Source organism: Opisthocomus hoazin, chromosome 15 (assembly GCF_030867145.1).
Source record: "Opisthocomus hoazin isolate bOpiHoa1 chromosome 15, bOpiHoa1.hap1, whole genome shotgun sequence".
Lineage (NCBI taxonomy): Eukaryota > Metazoa > Chordata > Aves > Opisthocomiformes > Opisthocomidae > Opisthocomus > Opisthocomus hoazin.
Window position 1 is genome coordinate 19,132,402 of NC_134428.1, and position 25,010 is coordinate 19,157,411.

Genomic DNA, 25,010 nt, shown 5'->3' on the forward strand with positions numbered 1-25,010 from the left:
TTGTCATAAGCAGGAAGTTACTATTTCTATTTCCATTTTTGTTTCATACTTTTTTACTTACTGCTTCTTTAAAGAAAAGCACAAAAGACAGGGGTTTTTTTTCCCTGTGCCCTCAAAATTAACGTTACATTTTTATCCTAGTTCTGAGTTTAGAAAGTTTTTCTAGCCTATTTTGTTTTCCTCTTCACCATCCACTAGAAAAGAGCCATGAAGTCTATAGAATTAGGGATGGAAAAGATCAGGCCGACCCATCTGCTATTGCTATTAACTCTATCAATTGCTATTATGAACATACCTTTGCTCTTTCTCACTTTGTTAATCCACACACTCCATAATTCACACATGCAAAAGATAAGTTTCCCCTCACTCCACAGTCACACTAACCCTCATTATACGTCACTATTAAATCTTTGCTAAGTTACTGCAAAAGACGAAGGAAGAGGCTGTGAAGTGGTATAAAACGTTCCTGTTCACACGATGAAGCAGACAGGACTGAATGTAAAGACTCCTGTTGCTTTTAATGGAAGCTATAGCAGCTCTGAAACGAATTAAAAGATCTTTCACACAGTATGATTCTGGGAGTATTTTATTTAATTGCAGGCAAGACAAGGTTTGTGGAAGTCATATCTTTTATTAGACCTACTAGCATAGCTAGAAAAGGGACCAGAGCTTTTGGGCACACATGCCTTTCTTCAAGTTGCCTATATATCCAATATGGCCTATATATCAATAAAAGATACCAATTACCTATCTACAAACACTGTCTGGGCAATCTTCTTACACTATCATAGCTACAACTGTAATAAGTTACACCTTACTTAATCATGTCTGCCTGTTTCCTGGTTTACGCGTGTGATTAAATCTCAAAAAAACCTCCAAATCATTAGCTTAAATTAAGGAGAGCCAAAAGCTATAGCTCCTAATGCCACAAAACTCCTGGAAACAGTGATTGCCTGGTGAAACTGCGAGACCTGCAAAGATCTGTCAGCTAATGTCTCGCCCTGCACTTCAAAAAATGATCGTTTAGATCCGTCCGGTTGTCTGATGTGAAACCTCAAGCAGCTCTGGTCCAGTTTGGCAAACGTTGCTTTTCTGACAGTCATTGATGACGCGTCTGTTACCATGACTGGGTACGGGCTACAAGCAGAGACACCAGGTGTGCAGTAGCTGAGAAGGTGGTGGCTGTTTGGTTTGCTTATCTCTAGCAAGTGAGGTCTTTTCTGCATCCATTAGGGCTCACTGCAGACTGCAGCACAAGACAATGCCCAAGCTAATGAGCTACTGAGAGCTTTTGAATCACAGAATCATTTGGGCTGGAAAAGGCCTTTAAGATCATTGACTCCGATCACAATAACAAATCTGAAAACAAATATACAACATTTTATGCATTCATCTTTTTAAATTTGACTCACGAAATCTTGAGTGCCACTGATTTCAACAGCAGTGACAATGTCTATGATGGTCATTACGGAATCATCATCGCATTATCACATTAATGCATCATACTCTTGCTGGCCATCATTCTCAACAATTGCACACTGCAATCTGGCAAAGACGGAAAGTAAATGTTACTACCCAGCTGGGAGAAATGCTGTATGTTAGCTCTACAGCCATGCTTGATATCAAACAATCTGCAGTTTGCCGTGCGCACCAGCTATATCACACCTGTGTAAGACTACTGTATGTACGTCCAAACTTCCAGCACTTCTGCTACCTAGGCACATTTATACTAGTTTAGGAATAACATCCAGACCCGAGAGAGAGAAATAAAGCTGTCTAGAGCAGTCACCAGAATAGCCACAAACATAAAGGCCCTTTTAAAAATCACAATCAATCGTAAACCAAGCTTTGCTTAAAACAGCAGAAACAACTGAGCCACAGGGCATTTCCTAGGGATACACGAGAGGCCAGGGTTAAGGCCCAGACATGACTACACCCAGCCCGTCATTAATCACCAGGAAACGCCTTTGCCTTGATCGTTGAGTATTTAAAATCAGAGATGTTTGACATAGGAAGACCTTTTCAATCATTTGTTCATCCTCCTATTGCAGTACCTCGGACAATCTTCCCCTTCAGTGTTTTTTGATACCGTCTGCACTAAACCTGTGCTGTACCTAATGGATTTCCCTTGAAGTAAAAGAAATGTTTTTCTTAGATGGAACAAGTGTAAAGCCAAAACAAGCACAATACACTGCACCAAATGCAATTTGCTTAATGCATGGAGAGCCCTGCAATACCTATGCGAAAAAAAGTGGGTTTTGCACAACGAATAAAAAATTGGGATTTTTTTCATTAAGCCTTTTCAGTTGAAAGGCTTTTCAGAATCACAGCATGAAGCTTTATAGTCTTTTTGACTTCAGAATGTTGCCCTTGAGCCACAGCAGCGGAGCTAACATCAGGCCAGGTCACATAGGTGTCCGAGAGAGGCGTATCCATGTGTGGGTGACTGAAGACTCATCGACAGTCATCATCATCCCCCACCATCAGACAGGGGAACCCCACGGTGGCCTCCGTGCTCCCCAGCCTCAGTGCCACGGTAGTCCCGTGCTTCTCTTCCACGCCACCAGTTGCCAAGAGGGTCTGGGATGCCTGGGAGCGAGGGGCTGGTGGCAGAGGGATAAGGAGCCACGGGAGGAGCCCCTGGCCTGGGGTGTGATCCTCTTGGCCCGTTGTCCTGGCTCCACGCCTGGGAAGCTGGGAAGCGGTTGCACCACGGGCCAGCCTTTGGGCTCCCTCTGCTTTTTTATCTTTACTCTGTTCTGGGATTTCAGTTGCCCCTGTTATTACACATTCAGTCCACCTGACGCAGGGGTGACATAAAGCAGATCCACTCAGTAAAGGTGGGCTCAGAGGCTGAGTTTTAATGAATCATCTCAGTGATACTTGGCTTTGACTAATCAGTAGCTTCTGTGGGAAAACAACTGAATTAATATTCATCCCGGTGCCAGATTTTAAAGACCGTCTGTGCCAAGCGCTGTGGATTATTGGCAACAAGGCACTGTTTTCTTCCCTCAGACATGTCAGCGTACAAAGCAATAAAAGTCACAAAGGAAAAAAAATGTTGCATTTTAGAGATTCTTTCTTTCTACAAAGCTAGCCATTATCTTGACTCTCTCTGAAGCCAGGAAACATCCACTGAGTCAACATAAAAGTGACTCTATAATGGGTCATTCATCAACTGTTCATATTTGTGACTGACCTGACAGGGCTCATCTCCTGGAAGCAGACAGTGCAGAGTGCTACCACCTACAGCAGGGCCAGGGTGGAATGCATGGGAGAGAAAACAAGAAAACAGTGCTGAACCTCCCTCACCCTGCCCGCAAAATCCTTTCTGGTGAAAATCGTTTTTAGCCGTTAACGTTGTTTTACGGCCCAATTACTCCTACCACCATCTGCTTCTTTGTGAAAACATTCTGTAGATGCTGAAGTAACCAGCCCAAGCAAAAGGCTGAGACAGACATCATCACTGAAGTCTCATAACTAATGCTGAGACCAGGGCTGGGCGAGCAGCTGTGGGGCAACAGCGTCTGAGCAAGAAACAAAACTTGGAGAAAACCGGGGGAAGGAGAGCAGGGAGTTTATCATGGAAACTGGAAAATCCCCCATCCTTTCAGATTGTGAATCTTGTGTATTCAAAGGACCAAATTCTGAGCAAAAAAACCTCATGTGCTCAAAGTTGCCTCTTCCTGAAGCACACCAGAGAACCTTGCATGCTCCGCAAAATGCCCGCTACACAGCTAATGAGTGAGCCCTATGGGGCATGTTCTTTCAGCAAATCTACAGTCATCTCAACGGTATCTTTGCAGAGGAGGGACAAAAGCCATCCCAGTAAAGGACAGCTTTAACATAATCCAGAGAAAGGGATGAACTCCAGCATGGATTAGGAAACTCTCCATTCCTCTTCCACCAGGTTGGACACCACTGTATTTCAGGGCTTATTTATATTGCGGTATTTTTGCTTAAAGACAGAGAAGCACTCCTCAGGATGGAGCTCCTAGCTCCTGAGACAGCAGATGCCTTTAATTTCAGTTTAGATTTAACATGCCTCGGGCCATAAAGTTGTTGGTCACGTTGACTAAGTGCTTTGAATCAGGGCTTGTGAGCTCGGTCTTCTATGCCAAAAGAGATTATAAGGATCCTGAGAATCTCCTGAAAACCTTGAGGGGTAAACAGCCTGTGCTGCTCTCCTTACTCACACGGAGGGGTATTTAATTACCTGGGAACCTCTGCTGCTTTTGCAGACTCCCATGGCAGGAGGACACTAGTGGTCAAGACTAAAGAGAGAAGAGTCAAAGCCTCAACCACACCTTACAGCAAGTATTAGCTAAATAAAAAGTTGCAGGCTGTTTCGAACATCAAGAAAATCGAGCACTCTGATTTTTATGAAAATTCAAATAGAGCATGTATATATTAAGAATAAAACTGCCAATTACTGACTTTGGGTTTCACTTCTCTGCACACCAAGCGATCTCCCACTTTTCCACGTATCCTATAGTGGTAAGAGGCCAGGGTGTGTCTGTATTTCCAGCATAAACCTCAATTTTACGGGTTTACAAATCAGATGTTTTAAATTACAGCTGAATGACTGAAGACTCCTACACAAGTTGTCATGTCAGAAGCAAACCGGGGAAACATTCATACACTTTTTTTTGCGCTGCGTATAGCATGTGCAACAAAGCGATTATGAAAACTACTTTTTAAGCCTTTCAGAATAGTACGGCTACACTGCATCCTCCGGTGCTTTTGCTTCAAGACCTAAGTTTACCACCGTGCCAGTGACACAGAGTAACACAGCAAATCCTGCATGTACCTCATGATGCTGGCGTAAGCGATGTTCTGAGTCGCAATGTCCTGGAAGACCACTAGCATCTCACTCCTCAGCTGCCATTTCAGCCCTTTGGGACTGTTGATAGCATTATTCCTGGGACAGCTTTTATGTTGCAGCTAACGATCAGCAGTTCTAGGGCTACTTTCCAAGAGAAGACAAATCCTTTGAACTATGTAGCCAAACACACTGCAAATATTCCTTTAGTCAGTAAGTAATCTCGGATTTTTATTATTTGCCAACCTTTGATTTATGAAAGACTTTTATACAAAAACAAGGGAAGAAATAAACAAATTTCAGTCAGCAGTACAAAGTGCAAGTGACTTCCATGTAACCTGCAGTTAGAAAATAACACCCATCACATTTGGGTGGTAAAATTTAACATAAAGGCAAAAGGATGGCCAGCTGATGTATTAGCCTGGGCTTCCGACCATACGACTAGCACCATTTCTCTGCCTTAGACCTTCTGTGAGCGAAATCATGAAGGTCCAGACCTTCAAGGTACCTAATTCCCACTGATTGTCTTCAGCAGGAATGAAGAACTATCTCAATTCTTCTGCGTGTGCTTCAGACCACAACATGCAATGCACAAGTTGCTTCGTGCACCTCATCACACAGGTGCAGTGTGAGTAACCCCATGAAGACCATGAAATGTTTAGGTAAGACAGGTAAGTAGCTAAGATAAAATGAGCTGGTTAAAAGGTTACCTATACTGTATATCACAGTCATTGCAACTCTCAAATATATCTGGTCATACTACATAGATGTGCCAATCCAGGTGAGAATCTTTTTCCATAACAAAATATTGGCTGCGTACATTGCTTTTACATTGGCTTCCTACCCATCAGACTGCTTTCAAAAAAAGCTTCCTCTTCATAATATGAAAGCACTTCAGGGTGTTGGAGAAGGGTGATGCAACAGGACATAATGCTGATTGTGTACTCAAGATTGAGTCATGATTGAGTTTGACAGTGTTTTTTTAACTGTACATTTTTAAACAATTATACATTATTCTCCAGTCCTTGGGTTCATAGCAACTCACAGAATTTACATACAGTTGTCCTGGTTTCTGCCACAAATGAGGAACAAAATCTGCAAAGTTCTAAAATAGACTAGAAATATTGGCTAATCTGAAGTTTCACAAAATTGTTAAGACAATGCTCCATCGTACATCACTCCGAGGTTTCAGATTTTGCAGAATTTACCGTAGGTGACTGCATTGTAGTGGTTACAGTGGGCCAGAGAAACAGTTGGAAGGAATGGCCAGAAGCTGGAGTCACTGACAGGTCCTCCACAGCTGGTGGGAAGAAGGGGAGCAGCCAGTTGCTTCCTATGAAACACTGTCCCTTTCTGACAGAGGAGAGGTAAGGACATGCTCAAGATTGCACGCATATGGATATTGTGTGTATATGCAGCCTGATCCACTGCCCATGGAAGACAAAGTTGAACTGAGTTTAACAAGAGCTGGACTAAGCTGAGGTTTTAGTCCCTTTGCCTCAGTAAAATACTCCATCCCTAGTCAGGATGGGACCCAATCACACACCTAACTTTCAATCTTTGACATCAGCTGGCCATTAAAAAATGCCATTCTGAACACAGATGAACTTTGGAGCAGTGCCAGTGGAAACGCTATTGCTCCAGCACAACTAGGTGATATCAAGAAAAGTCAATCTGCCCTTCCTGTACGAGCTCTACGGGAAACAATGCCTCTGCAATTAAAAATTAGCAAAGTACTGAGGCCTCAGTGACTGCTGGTGCTGTTTATTCGGTATATTTTGTTTATTCGGTATATTTTGTTTATTAGGTATATTAGGAGTCGCTGTAGACAGCCTTTGACCAACATTTTCAGTATCAACAAAATCCCGGTAACACTAAGCAGTTTGGATTGTAGCCTTTGAAACTCCTTTTCTAGACAACATTCATCTTCCTAATTAATAATTAATCACACTGTGTTTTTAAAGAGATTATCAGGTGTGATAGCAGAGTGTGCCTAAGGCAGTGACTTCATTAACCATACGGAAGAAGTTTACTTTGTAGTTCTCCTGCCTGTTGCAGGGGTAGGTGCCAAAGGGGTCTCTCTTAGGTTAGAAAGTCAAAGAACAACAATTTAGACCAGGAAACAATTGGGCTATTATTTTTCTTTTATTTTTTTCCTTCTTAAGGGGCTTTTAAATCATAAATCTTCAGATGGCTGTTGTGTAATTTAAGACACAAGTCAACTTTTCCTACAAAAAGGCCCAACTGTGAAGAACGGAGCGCCCTTCTGAGCTAGACCGAGGACCTTCCTCCGTGGGTGCACGTTACCATGGTACGAAGAGTTTACAAACACTGTTCCACCTAACAAGGCTTTGAACTGCATTTGTGCAGAGGCGCTCCATAGCATGCCAAGAGTGTCAGCGGGGCTGGAAACACTGATTTCACCTACAGGACAGTATCTCAAGTACACTCTTAGCAAGAACTCGCAGTGGATCCTGCCCAGACTGGAACCAGTTTGTGGCCCTGACTTGAAATGTCAACAGCAGCACAAAACCTAGCAGCCCCCTGAAGATTACAGGACCTTTTTCAATGTAATCAGCCACAAATAGTGCTGGACAAATAATCATTACCAATTAATTCGATTTATTGATGTCACTCGAGCAGCTCTACGCATGAACTTTGGAAGGATTTCTGTACTATCAACAACTTTTTTTCTCTTCTTCGCCAGTTTTGCTGTTGTCATTGCCGGGTTTCAGTACTCACAGATACGTTATGCTTTTTCCGATGAAGCTTTTCCTCACCTTCATCAAGTGTCAGTAGTATTATTCCCGCTGATGGGGAAACAGGGAGGGTAACAGATCGGTAACAGACCGGACTGATAATACAGGTCAGAGTGAAAATCCGAGGCCCTGACTCTGCCTCCTCTCTGACCAGCAGCATAATAAAAAAGGACACAAATCCCCAGCTTTTTTAAAGTGCTTTTCACAAAGGAGCTGCAGAGGAGGGTGCAACTACCCCCTGTAACTTAGCATGAATCTAGAATTAAATATACTGGGTTTTAAAGTTAAAAACAAAAATCTAATGTGAAACTACCTGATACAATAGGTCCATTTCTCCTTGAATTTTCTCCTGTGAATTATCTTCTATTTTTAGGTCTTTTATTTTTAGGCTGCTGCATACTATTGCTGGGCAACTCGACCAATTATTAATTGGAAATGTTTTGCTTCTCCTGCACTTTTCTTTCTTTGCTTTCTGAACCACTTAAACCAAACTGTCCTCCGAGGAGATGACAGGCTATGGAGAGCACATTTAAAGGACAGTTACGAGCTGTGCTCTTCGGGTGCAGCGTGGCACTATTATAAACCTTTTGCTGTTCTCTCCTCCTACACCTGCGTATGTTTGTGTCTGTGCATGCATTTTTCTTAAGCCATGTCAAACTTTATAGAGTATTGGGGCCATATGGCAGCAGTTCAGCAAGCTCTCAGTAAGCAGCCGAGATTAAAAGACTCCCTGAGCACAGTCGGTGGAGTCCCGTGACAATATCCATGTGCCGTATACGGTGCTTGGTCATGACAAGTTGGTCCAAATGATCTGACGTGGGGAGGGGTGGGAGCTGGAAAGGTACTGGCAAGGTACTTCATGGCTGCTGGTCCCCGCGTTTTCGGCAGCTGCGTTAGGGACTTCGAGGTGCTGTGCCACCCAGCCAAGTTCCAAGCTGAACTTACGAGAGTGGTACATGCTCATAACCACTATTTTTAACACTATTGTCACTACCTTTCTAAGTAACCTAGACAACAGTAAAAACCTCATTTCTTTCCAGTTTCAGAGCGCTACTACACTAGTTTGAACTACTGTTTGAGCTGAAGGCAGCAGCAAAGCACAAGTCGGGAAAAAAATCAGCCTCCGTTCAACAGGCACTTTATTTAAATGGACTTAACATTTGCTGGGATATTTAACTCGGCAAAGCTCACATGCCTTTGCAAGCTACCACTTTAAAATGCTAGCTAAAAATATTTGTGTTATCTGAAGTCAGATGAATAAATCCTCCCTACTGCTGGGTACACAGTGTGGCAGTGTACAATACAACTGCAAATTTATTTGTTAGAAACTGTACATCTGTTATGATTTGCGCTTGCCAAAATATAATTCTTTATGGCAACAATTGTTTCATGGTGCTTAAAGTTTTTCACCTCTGCGCCAGGAATCTCATATGGGATAATTCCATGACCTTGGAATCCAGCAGATACATTCCACATCTGTCTGGTCTGGGAAAGCCCAAGTTTGTTGTGTGAAAACCAGAGTGGGAAAATAAGACCTGAAAATATCTGAAAATACAGAAACTGCAGGGCTGCTTTTTTTTCTTTTTTTTAATTACTAGTTTCAAGTGCAGTAAATCAATCTCACAGAAGTGGTTACTTTGCTTTTGTAAGCAGACATTCACTTCTGATCCTATCTTTAAATTAAGGAATATGGTATAAACATTAAAATAATTCTATCTCTGGAAAATATCGCAGCTTCAAACATTAAAACTAAATCGTGTTCAAGACTGTTTGAGATTTACATGGAAAAGCACCCAACCTACTGCAGGTAAACATCTTACTGGTGCCTGTGAAGATATAAGACGGCAGAAAACCTGTAGCTGTCCTGGAATCTCAGGGTAATACTTCTCTCATTAGACTTTTTGACAAAAAATGAACCATAAACAGCTTTGTGAGCAGTGAACTTAAACAGCCCTTGTTTCCTGTGACTCTTCCCTGTGCACATTTTCTGTTATTCTAATAATCTGGCTGAGCTCCTGCTGCAGCCCTGCTCTCCATGGGGCACTGTAGCATTTTCAGTCACACAGCCTGCACCTCAGATAAGCCGCACCCTGCTACGATCTGTGCAACACTGGAGATCCGATGATGGACAGAAAGCCATGAAAAAAAGGTTATACTAAGAAAAAAGGAGAAAAGGTCAATGTGCCTGCTTGACAGAAGGGGGGAGACTAAATATTCTTGTCCATACTAACCAGGATGATATTTCTGGTTTAAAGCAAGAATTGCCGTTCCAATCATCACTGAGGCTGGAATTCTCCCTTTCAAAAGGGTTCAATGGTTGCACTGCAGTCTGTAAATCCTGAAGATGCCAATTCCCTTACAGGCTACATTCTTCTGCAGGACCAATACACTTAAAAGATGGTATTCCAAAGGGATGTCACAGAGGAAGACAGCATTGCAGGCTAGCCAGAAACAAATAACTTTTTTATGAAGTTCATATAAAGCTGTGCTACCAATTTAAAATCCATGTGTAAGTTCTGGGTGTCTTAGAGAAGCTTTTATGATAGAAGCCACAAGATCCCACTTGGAACCAGTATTTGTGATGCTGGTGCACCACAGCTTTGTAAATTGGCAACTGATTCGTCTAAGGCATGCCTTGAATGACCATGATTTATAATAAATGAATACCTTGCCCAAAAATTCTGTGGCAAAGTTTAGCTTTGTTCTGATGGACATACTGTACTCCAAGGCAGGCTACATTCTGGTCATATATGAAATGGTTTCTGCATATATAGAAGCCAAACAAATTGGCTGCATTTCTAGTGTTTTGGATTATAAGGCCACAAACATCAAAAAGCATATGAAAGAAGCTGATGGCTTTTCAACATATTGTGACAACAAAACAGCCAAAACTACTTTCAACCAGTTTGTAGAATGTGTTCCTGGCGGCTCACATCAGCTCTCCTGCAGAAAAGTTTAAGATCAAAGATGTAAACTCCTGTGAAAGCAGGTTTAAAATACAAAGCTTAACCTATGTGTAAGCAGGCAGAAATCCTACTGCAGCACAAGAAGTAGTTGATACTGCATGTTGACTCTTTAGTGCAGAAAAATACAGGCAATTTCTAAGGTGAGAAACTATGATGGATTTATAGTGGAACGGTGAGGTGAGCAGATTATGCAGTATGCAGTGTTAATACTTTTCTACCCATTCAAGCCTCAACAGATATTTCATCAAGAGGGGGAAAATAAAGACTCTTGGTTATTCTTAAGCAAGCTGCCAATTTTCCACATGGGATTCGATGTCTAAGTAAATCAGGTTTTCCTAGTCTCATGCTGCTGCAAGGAATAAGAGGACACTTGGTAACACTAGTAGAAACAAAAATTTCATATATCTGAAAAAAAGGTTTTCTTTCCTGAATTTTTCTTATATATTAAATATCTTGTTAACAAAAAAAATTTCCTATATAGTATCTAGTCTCTTTTATTCTGACACTATTGTTTTGAACAGGCAAAGCTCATCACATATTTAAAGTTCCTAAAGCGTCTGTGTGATATATAGGTGCAATTATTTGCACTGACAATTCTGTGAGCATCAGAAGAGAAACTGTGTTCATAAATCAAATATGTATTTCCAACACTTAAGAGAAAAGCAAGAATGGAATTTTAAGTGTCAGATACTGATTATGAACCAAATTCTGGCTGCCTTGGATAAAGGCACCTGTCCAAAAATCCACAGATAAGGAGCAAGCAAAGAAAAAACTGTTGGCCTCTAAACCATTTGCAGTGGGGGCTGTACAAGCCCTTTATCACCTGAGCAGGGCAGGGTCTCTTTCCTCCTAAATCACATCACAACGCAGCAGCCGGATGGAGCCAGAGATGTGTTCTGTGTACATACAACTGGATCCCAAGGCAACAAGATGATGTCAGCTTCCTTACATCTGTCTGACCCACCTCCTCCCACAGCAAGGGATTCAGACTACCTCCTGGGTCCTGTGCCACCACTGCCTTGTTACTGGTCATGCAACATCTGGCCTGGCATGCGCACTTGAACTGTCACCACACGGCCACATGTTGGTCACTACCAGGCTACAGATTTGTGGATGGATGCTCACAGCTGGTACTGAAAAGCTCCTACTTCAATACACACACAATCATATCCTAACGGTGTCTTGCTATTCTTAGTCTGAGTGTCTCTAAAAACTTTTCATAACTTGTTATATCACAGCACCTAGATATTTGTATGAGATACCAAGGATCCAAATATTTATGTCAGAGAGGAAGGAAAAACCCCATCAGCATCTGTTTGCAGAAGTGAGATGGTAGAACTGAAGTGTCAGATAATCTCCCAAAAAGATGTCAGCATTTTCAGCTGCCTGACAGATCTGTCTGCCTGTGTGAGAGTAAACAAGAAAATGGCTTAGCCATTTGGACTGAGTTTAAGGCAAAACAAAAAACAAATTACCCATTTTCAGACTAGCTCTCCTGCTCCAGTTTACAGATGTTCGTTGGTGATTTCCCCTGTAAGTCCCTTTGGGAACAATGATCAATGCACTGTGTGGTTGGCCAGCCTGGTTAAAGTACTGGCAATTTAAACAAGAAAAATCTCATGTAGAAAACAAACTTTCTAACAGTATAGACACTAGACACGACTCAAAATTCCTCTGCATCTTCAATTTACTGGAAATTAGGGATCTTTCCACTTAAGACATTTCCATGGAACTGGTGTCTGAATTCACTGGAATTTTGAGCAATGATTTGAGTGGGGTTAGTTCAGATTTATGCTTAAGAGATTAAACTGAACCCAAATGTCTTTCATATGAAGCCTTGATCTTCACCAGGAAACAACGGAGTTTATCAGCATGCCAGTCTTACCTCTGTAATAATGAAGAAGTCATCACCAGGCTCTCCCTGCACAACAATTTTTTCTCCGTCTTCAAACTGGACAGGTTCCAGTGCGTCAGCCACTGTCAGCCGCTCCCATTTGTCCAGGGACTCTAAAATATTGAAGATCATAAAGCTTTATTATAAAAAGACTCTAACTTTGGCTGAAGATTCGTATCTAAACTGACAGCTCTGCTGTGCCTGGTTCTGTTATAAAAGAAACATTTCTTTCATTCAGGCACTTTGCATGCACCTCCAGTTGGGAAACATGAAGGTATTTATTCATTGTGTCTTAGACTTTAGTAATCACCCAGATAATAATCTTAAAAGTTGGACAGGAAAAGTTGGCTCCGGTTCCCTCCGCCTGCGATCTGATCTGTGCTGCCCTGATGCTGCAGCAGACCGGAGCAGCCAAGGAGCTGCTTGGAGACAGCAGCGATACGGGAGCGCCGAGATCCTCTCTCGCCACGTCCCACACCAGATGTCAGAACAAGTCCTACTGTCTTTTCGTCAGAGGTGCTCTCAGCTGGGTGCTGATGGCCTGCTAGATAAGCGATGTGAAAGTGCTGATCTGAAAGATGACTCTTCGCCCGTGGGTGAGATCACACAGCCCTGAAGCCAAGGGCGAGACCCCGGCAGCAGGGGTGACCAGAGGCTCAGCACAGATGTTTGAAGTGGCACCTCTGTTTCACTTGCCAGTGGGATGGCTTGCAAAGTGTTTTCCTTTTCATTCCCCTACTTAGAAAGAAAAGTTATAAAACTTCAGTAAGAAAATATTAACGGTGTGTTTTATGAGTAATGGAGGTAACACAGCCTGGTTCCTGCACCTTGGTGTCCTATCACCCACCGGCAGCTGTCACAAGCTCCCCGTGATACTCACATGGCAAAAGACAGGCTGCGCAGCTGAGGGTCTGGGGCTGCTCGCTGTCCCGCCAGCTTCCCCCTCCTGCCTTTGCTAAGGGATGAATTTTACCTGTCCTGCCCTCAGGGAGAGGAGGGGTGACAACCTGTGTCACTCTCCTCTAGCCATTTGCATGAGGATCCAAGACAATGAATTCTACTTGAACTTCTGTACTTTTATCAGATTTGACCGAAGGAAGTGGCAGGTTTAAAAGTTATTAAAAGAAACACATAATACAATGATATAACCTTCACTGCCTCAAAAAGCTGGGCTAAAATTCATGTACTAGAGCTCTGCTTATTGTTACTTATTGTGAATTATTGACCTATTGTAAGGTAAGACACAGCTCCTGACGCCAGGATTAGATCTGGGCTGTTCTCTCAGACTCTAGTTTTCCCATTTTGTTCAAAATATTGCTTAGAAGTATTGCGTGAGGGTGAAGGAGTTGTTCTTTAAAAGCTATAAAGCCTTTTGGCTGAGCTTAGAAGTGAACACTGAGTCTGGTAACAAAACCAGATTGGAGTGATTGATGCACCAAAGGGGAGTTTTGAGTTGCCTGACACACATACGTCTTCATGGTTTTATGCCACTTTGTGTCGCTGTTTGGGAAGTGATTATTTCTAATATTTTCCCCACCTACAATCACTAATACACTTTCCTGGTATATCTGTGGCCTTTGCTGCAGAAGCATTAATATCAAAGACCAATATTGACCATATTGTCAATGCAACATTCAGAAAGTGCTCTGTTTGACTAAAAATAAGCACCAAACTCCTTCATACAGACTAAAGTAGGCTTTTTTTTTTTAAAAAAAAGAGAACTCGATAATTAACAATGAAAAGAAAGAGTCTCTTGAAACTTCTTCAGTTGGCATTATGAAAAATTCAAGCTAATTCTATCTTTAGTCACGAAGTGTCTCTCTTTTGTCTAAGGGAATTGTATCACTACAAATACATTGGTTAATGGTTCTTGAAAACAGAGCATTATATAGAAGATCGTACATGATAAAATTCCTAAAGTTTTAGTTGCAGAGTTAAAGTCAAGCATCAAATAAAGTAGGCCATATGCAATTCTTTGCCACTTGGAAATTGTACATATCAATTCGTGGTTTTACATTTAATTAAACTCCAGAAGAAAGATCTTAGACAATTAGTTTTCTCATAGCTTGTTCAATACACTGTAAGCAGCTACTGATAATCTAAAAAAATCTTTAGATTTTTTTTTTAAAATAATTGCTCTTACAGTTATATGGCTATCTACAGACCACGCAAGCCTTGAAAAAATATATATAAGATGCAGGCAGAGTTTTTTCCACCATGAAATTACCAAGTTCTGACCACATTAAGGCATGAAGTGAAGTAAACTTCTCAGTGCTGCGCTGAGATTTCTGAAACACCTTTCTGTTTCCCAGCTGTCATCTGTTTTGTTGACATGTGAAATAAATCCTTACACATTTCACCTAAACCCTCGGTGCTCCTGAAACGGTGCGTTATTTTGTCGGGTGCTTTTTCGTACTTTAAAAAGATTCAAATCTTGAAGTCCTGCCTCATTTTTTACTGAGACTGAAAAGCCATACTACAAAATAGGGTATAATTATATTGCAAACTACATGTTTAAGAAAGCACATCTTTGAATAACCTTTCCACTCTGAAATTGTTTGGAGATGTCTCATTGTTGTAATTGCTTCTCATCAGTGCAGGTGCAGAGATCCTTTTTTCTTGAAATACTAACTGTAATTTGGTATAATTTGTGCTCTTAATTTAGGAAGATTTAAATTAAGCACAAAATAAGGCATTTAAATGATGAAAACTTTATTAATAAGTGCGCAACATACTTGGCCTTACTTTAAGCATACAAATGTAATTGAAAATTTCATGCATAGCACTTCTCAGAAGTTCAAGTATATTTTCACTAGGGCTCTCATATTTCAGGTAAATAAGCTCAAATGATAGAGGAATACCACAAACAAGAAAAGCAAATTGTTTAAATAGAAATATAAGTATTTTAATTATATAGCAAATTAATCATGTACTTTTTTTTTTTTCCCAGAATAGCCTTGGCAGAAAAATGGTGTTTATCCTACAGCATCAACAATTCATTGTACTAACACTGTCCTTCTTATTAGAAGCTTTTGTTCTCCTAATGGTGATTGATTGTTCAGGCATTATGGGGTGGTTGTTTTTCCTACTGAGGGCCATCAAAAACATGTCCAAATTTCGTGGTTATCACATTAATCAAAGGGTAACAAAATCCAAGGACAAGAAGCTAAACAGATGTTTTAGGAATGTGAGACAGGGGCTGTAAAATACACAGAAGGAAAAAAAAATTACTGAGTTTTGATTTGTGAGGTTAGTTTGTTTAGTGCACATAAATACAGTATTCTCACAGGAAAAAGCTTCTCACCTGCCTACCTGGAAGGATGTAACTAGACTTTATGACAAATTCAGATCTCTGCACTGCTTGCTTCTCTATCCATCTGACCTCTACTGCAACAGCAGCTACCAAAAGGTTACCAGTGCATGCCTGCTCCCATATTTAAGGAAAGATTTGCCCTTCAAACAACCATTCAATGCATATTAAAGAATGAGAAAAACAAGTCCTAAAAAGGACCCTTTACGCTTTCATTCCTGCAGAAACGACACAACCGTGAGACCTTCTGTTTGACCACCATTGCTTTCATCGTGCCACCAAAGACGAAAACGCGTTCTGCCAACACATACAGCAGAGGAACTAACAGGCAAGTCCAAAGGGCAACTGACCCAAAATGGAGACCTTGCTCAGGAATTCTTCATACATCTTCCGCTTTCTCAGCGTGCTGCCCTGTTATTAAAGGAGAGAGAAAAAGGAGGTAGAACATTACACAAAGTGTTTTTGTGATTTCTTCCTACAGCTGCTCTTTTTTTCCCCTCCCCTTCCAAATCTTAAGCATAGCCAGTATAAACAGCCTACGGCAAATGTTTCCCCATAAAATGTCTGGGCAAGTTGTATTGCTGATAAGCAAAGACAGAAGGAATCAAATTCAATCCTGGTGTAATTTCACTGACTTCACTGGTGTTACCAGACACCGTGGATGAATTGTATCCATTATTTACAGGCACTCATTTTAAAGCCAGAGCTTCATCAATTAACTGTTTAGCTAATTCAGTATATATCTTGTTACCAATGAGGCCCTACTAGAAGGGAATTTACAACTACAAAGTAAGATAAAACTTAAAATGTCCCCCTCATGGGTCCCAATCTTTTAGGTTAAAACCTCTTTAATGCCAAGAGCATTTATCTGTAAGCCTGGTTTATATTCTGTTTGGTTTTCTAGGTACTGTTGCTGCTGAGAGCAACCTATTCATGTCGTTATTTTAATAAGATTTAAGCATTTTGGAGCAGACAATCCATCAACGTATGTGCTGCCACCAGCACAGTCGTTTCCACTCTGCTAAGATTTTATTGCATGATAAACTACCGAGAAACCTTCTGCTTACATAGTGTTTGATAACCATAGACAGGAACCGTAAGCAGCCATTCCAGCATGCACTTTTGAAGGAGATTCAGGTATGAATAAATACAACGCAGTTTTACCAATGCACAAATAATTAATTTGTTCTTAACTCCTTCTGCAGTGACACAAATTACTTGAAAAGAAAATCTTCCCAGGTACCAAAGAGGAACTCCAGGGTCTTCCTTGGTACCGTGCAGTTTATTCCACACCGTTCTATGACAGCCCGCGTCATTTCTGCCTGGGTAGATTCCCCGTGGAAGTTGAAGGCTGCCTGGTGCCTGCTAATCAAATCTGTAAGGCAGGAGTGCAGCACAAAGATGATACAGTCGTCTTCTGAAGAAAGGGGAAATAAAGATGGCATTTACTCATGGGCTGGGCAGAGAAGACAGAAGCAAATGTCAGTGTCTGCCACAGAAAAAGCCGCTTCTCTATTCCTCCTTCTCCAAGTGAGCACTGGTAAGTGCTGGAAGCAGAGGCAGAAAGTGGGGATAAAGAAAGGAAAAGGAGAAGAATCATTTTACGCTCCACAGTGAAAGCATTCAGAAGTGCTTTAAGTGTGAAAATGGGAAAGGCTTGTGTACTCAAGTGAAATGATGTAACTAAGAACTAAACAGCATGCCTCTTCCTACACGCGTCATAATCAACGACCACCAAAGCAACATAAATCCTCCCACCAGCACCAACAGGCTTTGGTTCCAGCTTGTGACTGTAGCACCAGCAGAACCTGCCGGGTGCTCTCCCCTTGAGACAGCTCCCATTTGCACCGTCCCCTGGGGCCAGCCCTGCTCCGGAACGGCCGCAGCACCGTCAGGAGCTGCCACGCTTCCCAGGTATCTCCGGGTCAGCACGGCACCAGCTACCGAGATCTCCTCCTCAGCACACCGTTCATAATTTCCAAGTCTGGTGATGACAGTTCGCCTCTCAGCGATAGCATCAGTAACCCTCGTCTGACCTCTCTGTCTGACAAACCTGGTTCTCAACCTCGGGGGCCCTGAGAGCATTTGAAGTGCCAGAAAGGAAGAAAAAAGAACTTCAAACGGAGAAGGCTCTGCAAACCACGCCAGATCCTGACAGCTCGCTGTGAGACAAAGAATGGAAAACTGGACACTGCGCAGTTGTTGCTTTCCTCCCTGCAATCTGGTGGAAATGAGACCAGAAAAATTGACAGCTATGGAAAACCACATTGGTGGTTTAGTTTGATGGGCTGGGGCACACAGGGACAGATGTGGAAAATGCTTTTTAAATGACTTGCGGACACAGATGAATTTTAAGAAGCAGTAATCAGTAGCCATAAGTGACGCCTGACCACAGCTTTGAGTATTTAGAGATGCAGGCAAGACCCAGGAAGGTAAGATTTGCAGGCATCCTGCCTGGCCCGGACAGCAAGAGCCCATCACTTCCTACAGGAAAACGGGTGTGTTATGTCTTGGCTAAACTAAGCCAGGGCAGAGACACAGAATTCACCATGAAGACAAATGCAAAAGAAAAACTGAAGTGGAAAGAATTAATTAAGTGTGCTGTTATAATTTTTTGTATTATGATAGCATCTAGAACCTCAGTGGGACTCCACTTCATGCATGGCTACACTGTCTTAAATGTCGCTTGTCTCAGAATGATACCACAAAGGTAAGGTGGAACAAGAGCCTAGGGAAGAACTAGTGGTTGAGGCTTAGCAGTCCTATTTACCAGCACCTGCACTGAAACCCAAGGTGACCCAACCGATGGCTCATGACTCAACCTGCAGGATGGCTCCAGCCAACCCTCCATCTCTCCCGGAGGAGACAAACCACTGCCTCCAAGGTGGCACGAGCCACCTGACAGCAGAGCTTCACCCAGGGCTTCCCAGGGAGGCACAGAAGCCCTCTCTACACTTTCAGAGCCCATGAGGCTGGATCCCAGTCAGCGCAACCAGTTCCCAATTTCTCTTCCAGAAAGAAGCTTGGCTCACCCTCACTCACATTGTTTTCACTTGCGTATGTTTTCCTGCTCGAGGTTTCACAAGCAGAATGAGGGGAAGAGATTTTGAGAGAACGCTACTCTAATACAAGCTAAAAACAACCCAGCATTAGAAATCTTACAAGCAACCAAAGCATGTGCTTATTTCCATCGGTATTAATCATCTTTTCCTCCCCATGAAACAGAGAGAGAACATGCCCACTACCCACGTTCCTTGATCAGCCTAATATTCCCGTCTCATCCCCTCCCATAGGCATAATGTCACCTGACTTCTGATGTCCTTTTCATACTTGTTTTATTTAGTGTAGTCACTTTACCCAAATTGTTGAGGCCACAGGTATGAACACCATCACAACCTCTTCTCCGACCCTTCAAGTCATTTCTGCAGAAGTGTCAACCAGTGTGCTCCCTGGGACATATGCTACGTCTGTTCTTATGCAATATTTTCATGGATCTTCTAGAAGCAGCAACAAATCAGACAGTAATGATACCTGCAGACTAGGAGATACTATGCAAGCTTGCCAGGACAGGAAAATAACAAGAAAGGACCTGGAGACATTAGAAATGGGAATAGCAAATAATAGAACGAGCTTCTGTTTTGAAAATATAGATAAGAAATGCAAACAAAAAAAATACCGAAAGCACAGATGTTTGACGAATGGAAGAAAACTGGAGAGTTGTAAAGCTGAAAGAGATTTACAGACAGTAGGTGACACCTGGTTTGCAACATCAGATTGCAACAAGAATACAGCCAAGGCTATTTTGATCTGTGTACTCAAAGACATCATCCAGGAATGAAGTTTAGAAGCTCCATCTCCACAGCTTGGAGGTGACGGCACCTGGCATGATACACACTGTCTTGGTACCTCTTCTCCCGAAAAGTGCTCCCAAACCAAACAGAGCCTGAAGAAATGCTAACACACTTGGGAAGAGCCAATAAGGAAGGAGTAAACCAAATTCAGCCTGCATATGTTAGCTCAACACTGGGCTCATAGGTATGTCATGCTCATAGCAAGTATGCATTGTTGCAAGGGTTTTAAGTAGACCATGATAACCATCTACAGATATATGACAGAAAGAGAGGGCAATTTAGTACAGCATAACTTGACATAACTCAAAGTAATAGGAGAAAATTAAGAAAATCTAATTTAAGATCAATATCAAAAAGTTTTCCCAACGTAGGAATTATTCTCTTGCAGAAAAGTTTCCCAAGGGAAGCAGTAGAAATCTTACTGCTTGAGCCAGATAAAAACAATAGTAAATGTACATGAATAATTCTACGCTGGCAGGGTTCTTGATGGCACGTTTTAAAAAGGTCTTTATTAATTCTGCTTTTTCTAACCTATTAATTTCTTATTTCAACGGTTGCTGCTTCTCCCTCTCCTCTCTTTCCTTTGTTCACTTTCTCCCTGGTTCCGAGCTGTCACGCACAAGCTCATCTTCTTAAAGACGGTGGTTCCCACTAACTATGAAGACTCGTTAACATTCTAAGCTGCAGCGCTCCTCCCTGAAACAATCCCAAGGAGAAATGAGCTCATTTGCATTTGCCAAATCCATCCAGATAAGAGCTCAAAGCCAGCTTTAGGACCACTAAAAGATGAAGCAGGACCACTAAAAAATGTAGCAAGCCCTAGGCTTAGCTTAAGCAATACACAGGCTAGGAAAAATGAATGCTCCAGAGCTTACAGCAGGTCTTGTTGAATAGGACTGTTGCATCTCTTTTCCAGCTGCCACTTCTTCACTTTCCCTGTTTTCTTCCATTTTTTCTTCCAATTCTTCCAGTCCGGTCTCTGTCTTTCTCCCCCTCTGCTCGCCTCTTTCCTTTGTCCCTCCAGCACTCTTCATGTCTTCTGTCTTGCTTCATTTTTTCAGGTGGAGTTGATTGCATCCTTCCTAGAAATCCTCACCTTCAGTAAGAAGCCGAACAAATGGCTACCGAAAGCCAAAGCACGGCTCAAGTTTCAAATAAAAAGAGTTATCCTGGCAGGAGGTGCCAGAGTGGCCTTCTGGATGGCTTCAGCCCCATTGAATCCCTGTATAAACCTCATGTTGAATGATGCTTTGGGTCTACATTCTTACAGGAGCATGAAAGAAAGAGTCCCTGTGGATACTGGCCATGAAAACAAAATAGCCCGCAAGATCCCAGTGCTATATTGCACAGGTGTTGGATGGATTGCAGGCTTCAGATCTGCTTTATGTTTTGGCCACCATACAACCTACATTTTATGGCAACATGAAGTCCTTCTGACTTTATTTTATCTGAGTAGAAAAAGGCACTTGTTAAAAGAACTTATTCTCAGGTTCAAAACTGTGAAAAGATGGCAAAACAAAGCCAAAATAGCATAAATAAAATGAGGCATAACATTGGGAACTGACTAACCTTGATTTTTCATGACTTGCATACCAATCCCAGTATCAATACAGGCTGGGGGATGAAGGGAATGAGAGCAGCCCCTGCAGAGAAGGACTTCGGGGTACTGGTGGATGAAAAGCTTGACATGAGCCGGCAATGTGTGCTGGCAGCCCAGAAGGCCAACCGCATCCTGGGCTGCATCAAGAGCAGCATGACCAGCAGGTTGAGGGAGGTGATTCTGATCCTCTACTCTACTCTGGTGAGACCCCACCTGGAGTCCTGTGTGCAGCTCTGGAGCCCTCAGCATAAGAGGACACGGAGCTGTTGGAGCGGGTCCAGAGGAGGGCCACAAAGATGGTCTGAGGGCTGGAGCACCTTTCCTATGAGGAAAGGCTGAAAGAGTTGGGGCTGTTCAGCCTGGAGAAGACAAGGCTGCAGGGAGACCTTATGGCCGCATTTCAGTACCTGAATGGGCCTACAGGAAAGATGGGGAAAATATTTTCAGCAAGGCCTGTTGTGATAGGACAAGGAGCAACAGCTTCAAACTAAAACAGCGTAGATTTAGACTGGATACAAGGAAGAAATTTTTTACAATGAGGGTGTTGAAACACTGGCACAGATTGCCCAGAGGTGGTCGATGCCCCATCCCTGGAAACACTGAAGGACAGGTTGGACAAGGCTCTGAGCAACCTGATCTGGCTGAGGATGTCCCTGCTCACTGCAGGGGGGTTGGGCTAGATGGCCTCTAAATTTCCCTTCCAACCCAAAGCATTCTGTGATTCTATGATCCTATGAATATTACAACTCACTTTCTGTGAGGAAAGTTTGCCAGACAGGCAAAAAGTATTGCAACCCATGCAACTATGCTCTCAGAGCCAGGTATCTTGGACCATGGGAACTAGAGGACAGTTAAACTATCCTGAATCAAGCCTTCTTAAGGAAGAATTTACCAGAAATTAATACTTCAATTGTCCTCAGTCTGGGAACTGAACTGTCTGGGGGATCAATCTGATGTTGGGATACAGACATTTGCTTCTCTGGTATTTGTGGTATTCGCTATATTTAGAATACAAACATTGTACTACCCTCGGACGTTCCCCACTTCCCAATGCTCTTGAATCCCAGTTACAAAGAAGAGAGCAGCAACATTTCAGCAACTGAATTACATGAGAATTCTATGGTAAAAAAATCCTTTGCATCTCTCCAAGAAAAATGTAAGTAAATAAATATAGAATATATACATAAACGTTTGTGTGCTTCTGTGTGCACATCCATAGAACATATACCAAAAAAAATTTACAACGGAGTGAAAAGTATGAGACAGCACAGATAATTTTATGAAAGAAATGGAACACACAGATGGACAGATAATTTGTGAGTGTACTGAGGGGGGAACATGTTGAAGTGTTTTTTTGTAATCCATCTAGTACAATGAATTTCATGGTCTAATACTTTGTCAAGGACTGCAGTGAAAGCCAAGCAATTTCACCGCAAACCCTGACAAAAATAACTACCCCAACATCTCCAGTCATCACAGCTGCTAAAACAAACTTGAATGTGACCTTCAAGCCATCATGGTACCCAAGCTGAGACAATGAAATATAAAGAAATTTATCTGCTTAAACAAATTCCTTTTGGGACAGGCTAAATAATAAATGGACAGCAAGTATAACTAAAGCCAGCAGGAACTTTTTGCATCAGGCTTTGTCCACCCAGAAAAAGGAAAATCCAAACTCCCCAACCTCCCGAGATGCATTTTACTCATACTATAAACCAGTCAGGATCAATGACACACGTAAGTGGGGAAAACAGCACTAGGCAGAAATAAAAACTAGAAATTACTAAATGCAAAGCAAAGAACCAGCCTGCAAGGAGAAATGAGGTAGAGTCAAGTGTCTTACAACAGAATAAAATGTTTTTGGCAAGTGTGGACCTGAAGGCATGATTTGCAAATGAATATTTACAACTTGAACAAAATTACAACACTAAACTCAGAAAGCATGGGGCTGGTCATGGTCAGAACAGAATGCAGATGAAAGAAAAATCTATGTCGGCTTATGGAGGGGATTTATCTGACTACAAGAAAAAAATGTATATTTGGGAGAAAAAGGTCATTGATCCCTTGGACAGAAGTATTTGCAAACAGAAAATAAAAAAGAGAAACCTGCTTGCCCTCAAGTTTTAAAACCATCTTAAATGTTGTATTTCAAAAGATATCCTAAACATTACCAGCTCTTGTTTATTTCTACATCCAAAATACCCAGCAACTTTCTAGAAACATAAGGTTAGAGGCTAAACGGCAGGAAACCATGCTTCTGGAACTTGAAAGGCAGCTACTACTACGTCTTCAAACTGAGTACAGCAAAACCAGCCATGTAATGGAGTTAGCTTCAAGTATGAAATACAGCCACTGAAACATGATGTAATTAATTCTTAGGCTTGAGGAAATGTGCAGAGAGCCACTGCAATCTGCCCTTACACGAATGCACAGAGACAGGTGTCTTATTTCACCTGCAGCAAAGAAATTATCCATGCTGCACCTAGAAATAAATGAAAATATGACAGAATTCATGTACTCTGGGTGGGTCAATTGCATTCACCGTGGACAGCACTTCAAATTGGACTTTCTCGATACCTGCAGCAATTAATTCACCATGCTACCTGAAATATTTTCTATCTAACTAATGAGAACATGACAATTACACTGTTTGGGTATCTAATGTAATGCAACAGACCACCAAATTTTAATGGCCCCAACTCTAAAAAAACACAAGAAGAGAGAGGGAGAGAAAACGCCTCCATGTTTAGTTAAAGCTCTCATGAACTGCAGAAACTGAACTTGCTGGATAAGGTACAGCAGTCACTGGTTCAGAGAACATGGACAGTAATTTGAAAAGCACTGAGCACTAAACTAGAATCAAGCAGAAGTGTATCCATAATATTCAAGTCGTATGTATGGCTAAAGCTAGCATTAAAAACACAGTCTTTTCCACTTGGGACTTCAAACCTTATTAGTAAAATCCCGTCCCTACATCAGATATCCATCTCCTGAAGGCTGCTATCAGACGGTAATAGACACATCACCAAACCTGAAAGCTCACAGAGTTGGATGATGTTAGGTGCCACTACTATTATCAGCTCTGGAACAGAAATTACCTCTAGGCTACGAGGCCTGTGAATCTGTCCCTTCAATTCTTTAGTAGCAAGGTTACAGGCAGCTGTAAAAAGCTATGCTTTAAAAGTCAAGGAATATGTGGCTCGTCCTGACATTTATTTCCCTCCTATATTCCTCCTCTTTTATACCTTGGATTCCTCCTTGCAGTATGCAGGTTCATCGCACCGGTTATCCCAGACACCACTCCATTGCATCCATGTAGGACGCAGGACAAATAAGTTGACTGTGCCTCTTAAATCTGTTAGGAAATTCTCCTGCTCCATGTTTTAGAAATACCTTGTATAAAGGTCACAGTTACTACTGCCTGCTTCCCCGCACTGGGAAGCATTCAAAAACTATTCATTCTGCTTATCCACAAGGGAGAAGACATTATGCTTTTCATTATTATTCCTCTACTTTGTCTTGGAGCAATCAGGCTGAATATTTTGGGAAATACAAACTTCCATCAGCTGTACTATCCTAGATGTCAGCATGATGTTCTTTTATGTGATAACAGAGCTCAGCCCATGAAACACAGAGCAATGCTTCATATAGACATTGAACAGTCATCACACACTATAAATAAAGATCACTCTTACAGTCTGTTGCTTAAGGACTAATCATTTAAGTGTAAAATCTGCTCAGTACTTTTGCTAATTTTTCTGTTATCCAGGACATCCACTGGATATACAGATGATCTAAGAATGCACAT

At 41.9% G+C, this 25,010-nt stretch overlaps 1 protein-coding gene across 3 annotated transcripts in view; it reads right to left on the reverse strand.

Moving 5' to 3' along the window:
* Window positions 1-25,010, reverse strand: part of PRKAR1B (protein kinase cAMP-dependent type I regulatory subunit beta) — a 104,074-nt gene that overhangs the window by 6,338 nt on the left and 72,726 nt on the right. For all 3 annotated transcript variants that reach the window (XM_075437047.1, XM_075437046.1, XM_075437045.1), the window contains exons 8-9: window positions 16,102-16,162; window positions 12,433-12,554 (exon numbers count right to left, since the gene is read on the reverse strand). In XM_075437047.1, the coding sequence (XP_075293162.1) occupies window positions 12,433-12,554; window positions 16,102-16,162 (183 nt within the window). The remainder of the gene's footprint in view (window positions 1-12,432; window positions 12,555-16,101; window positions 16,163-25,010) is intronic.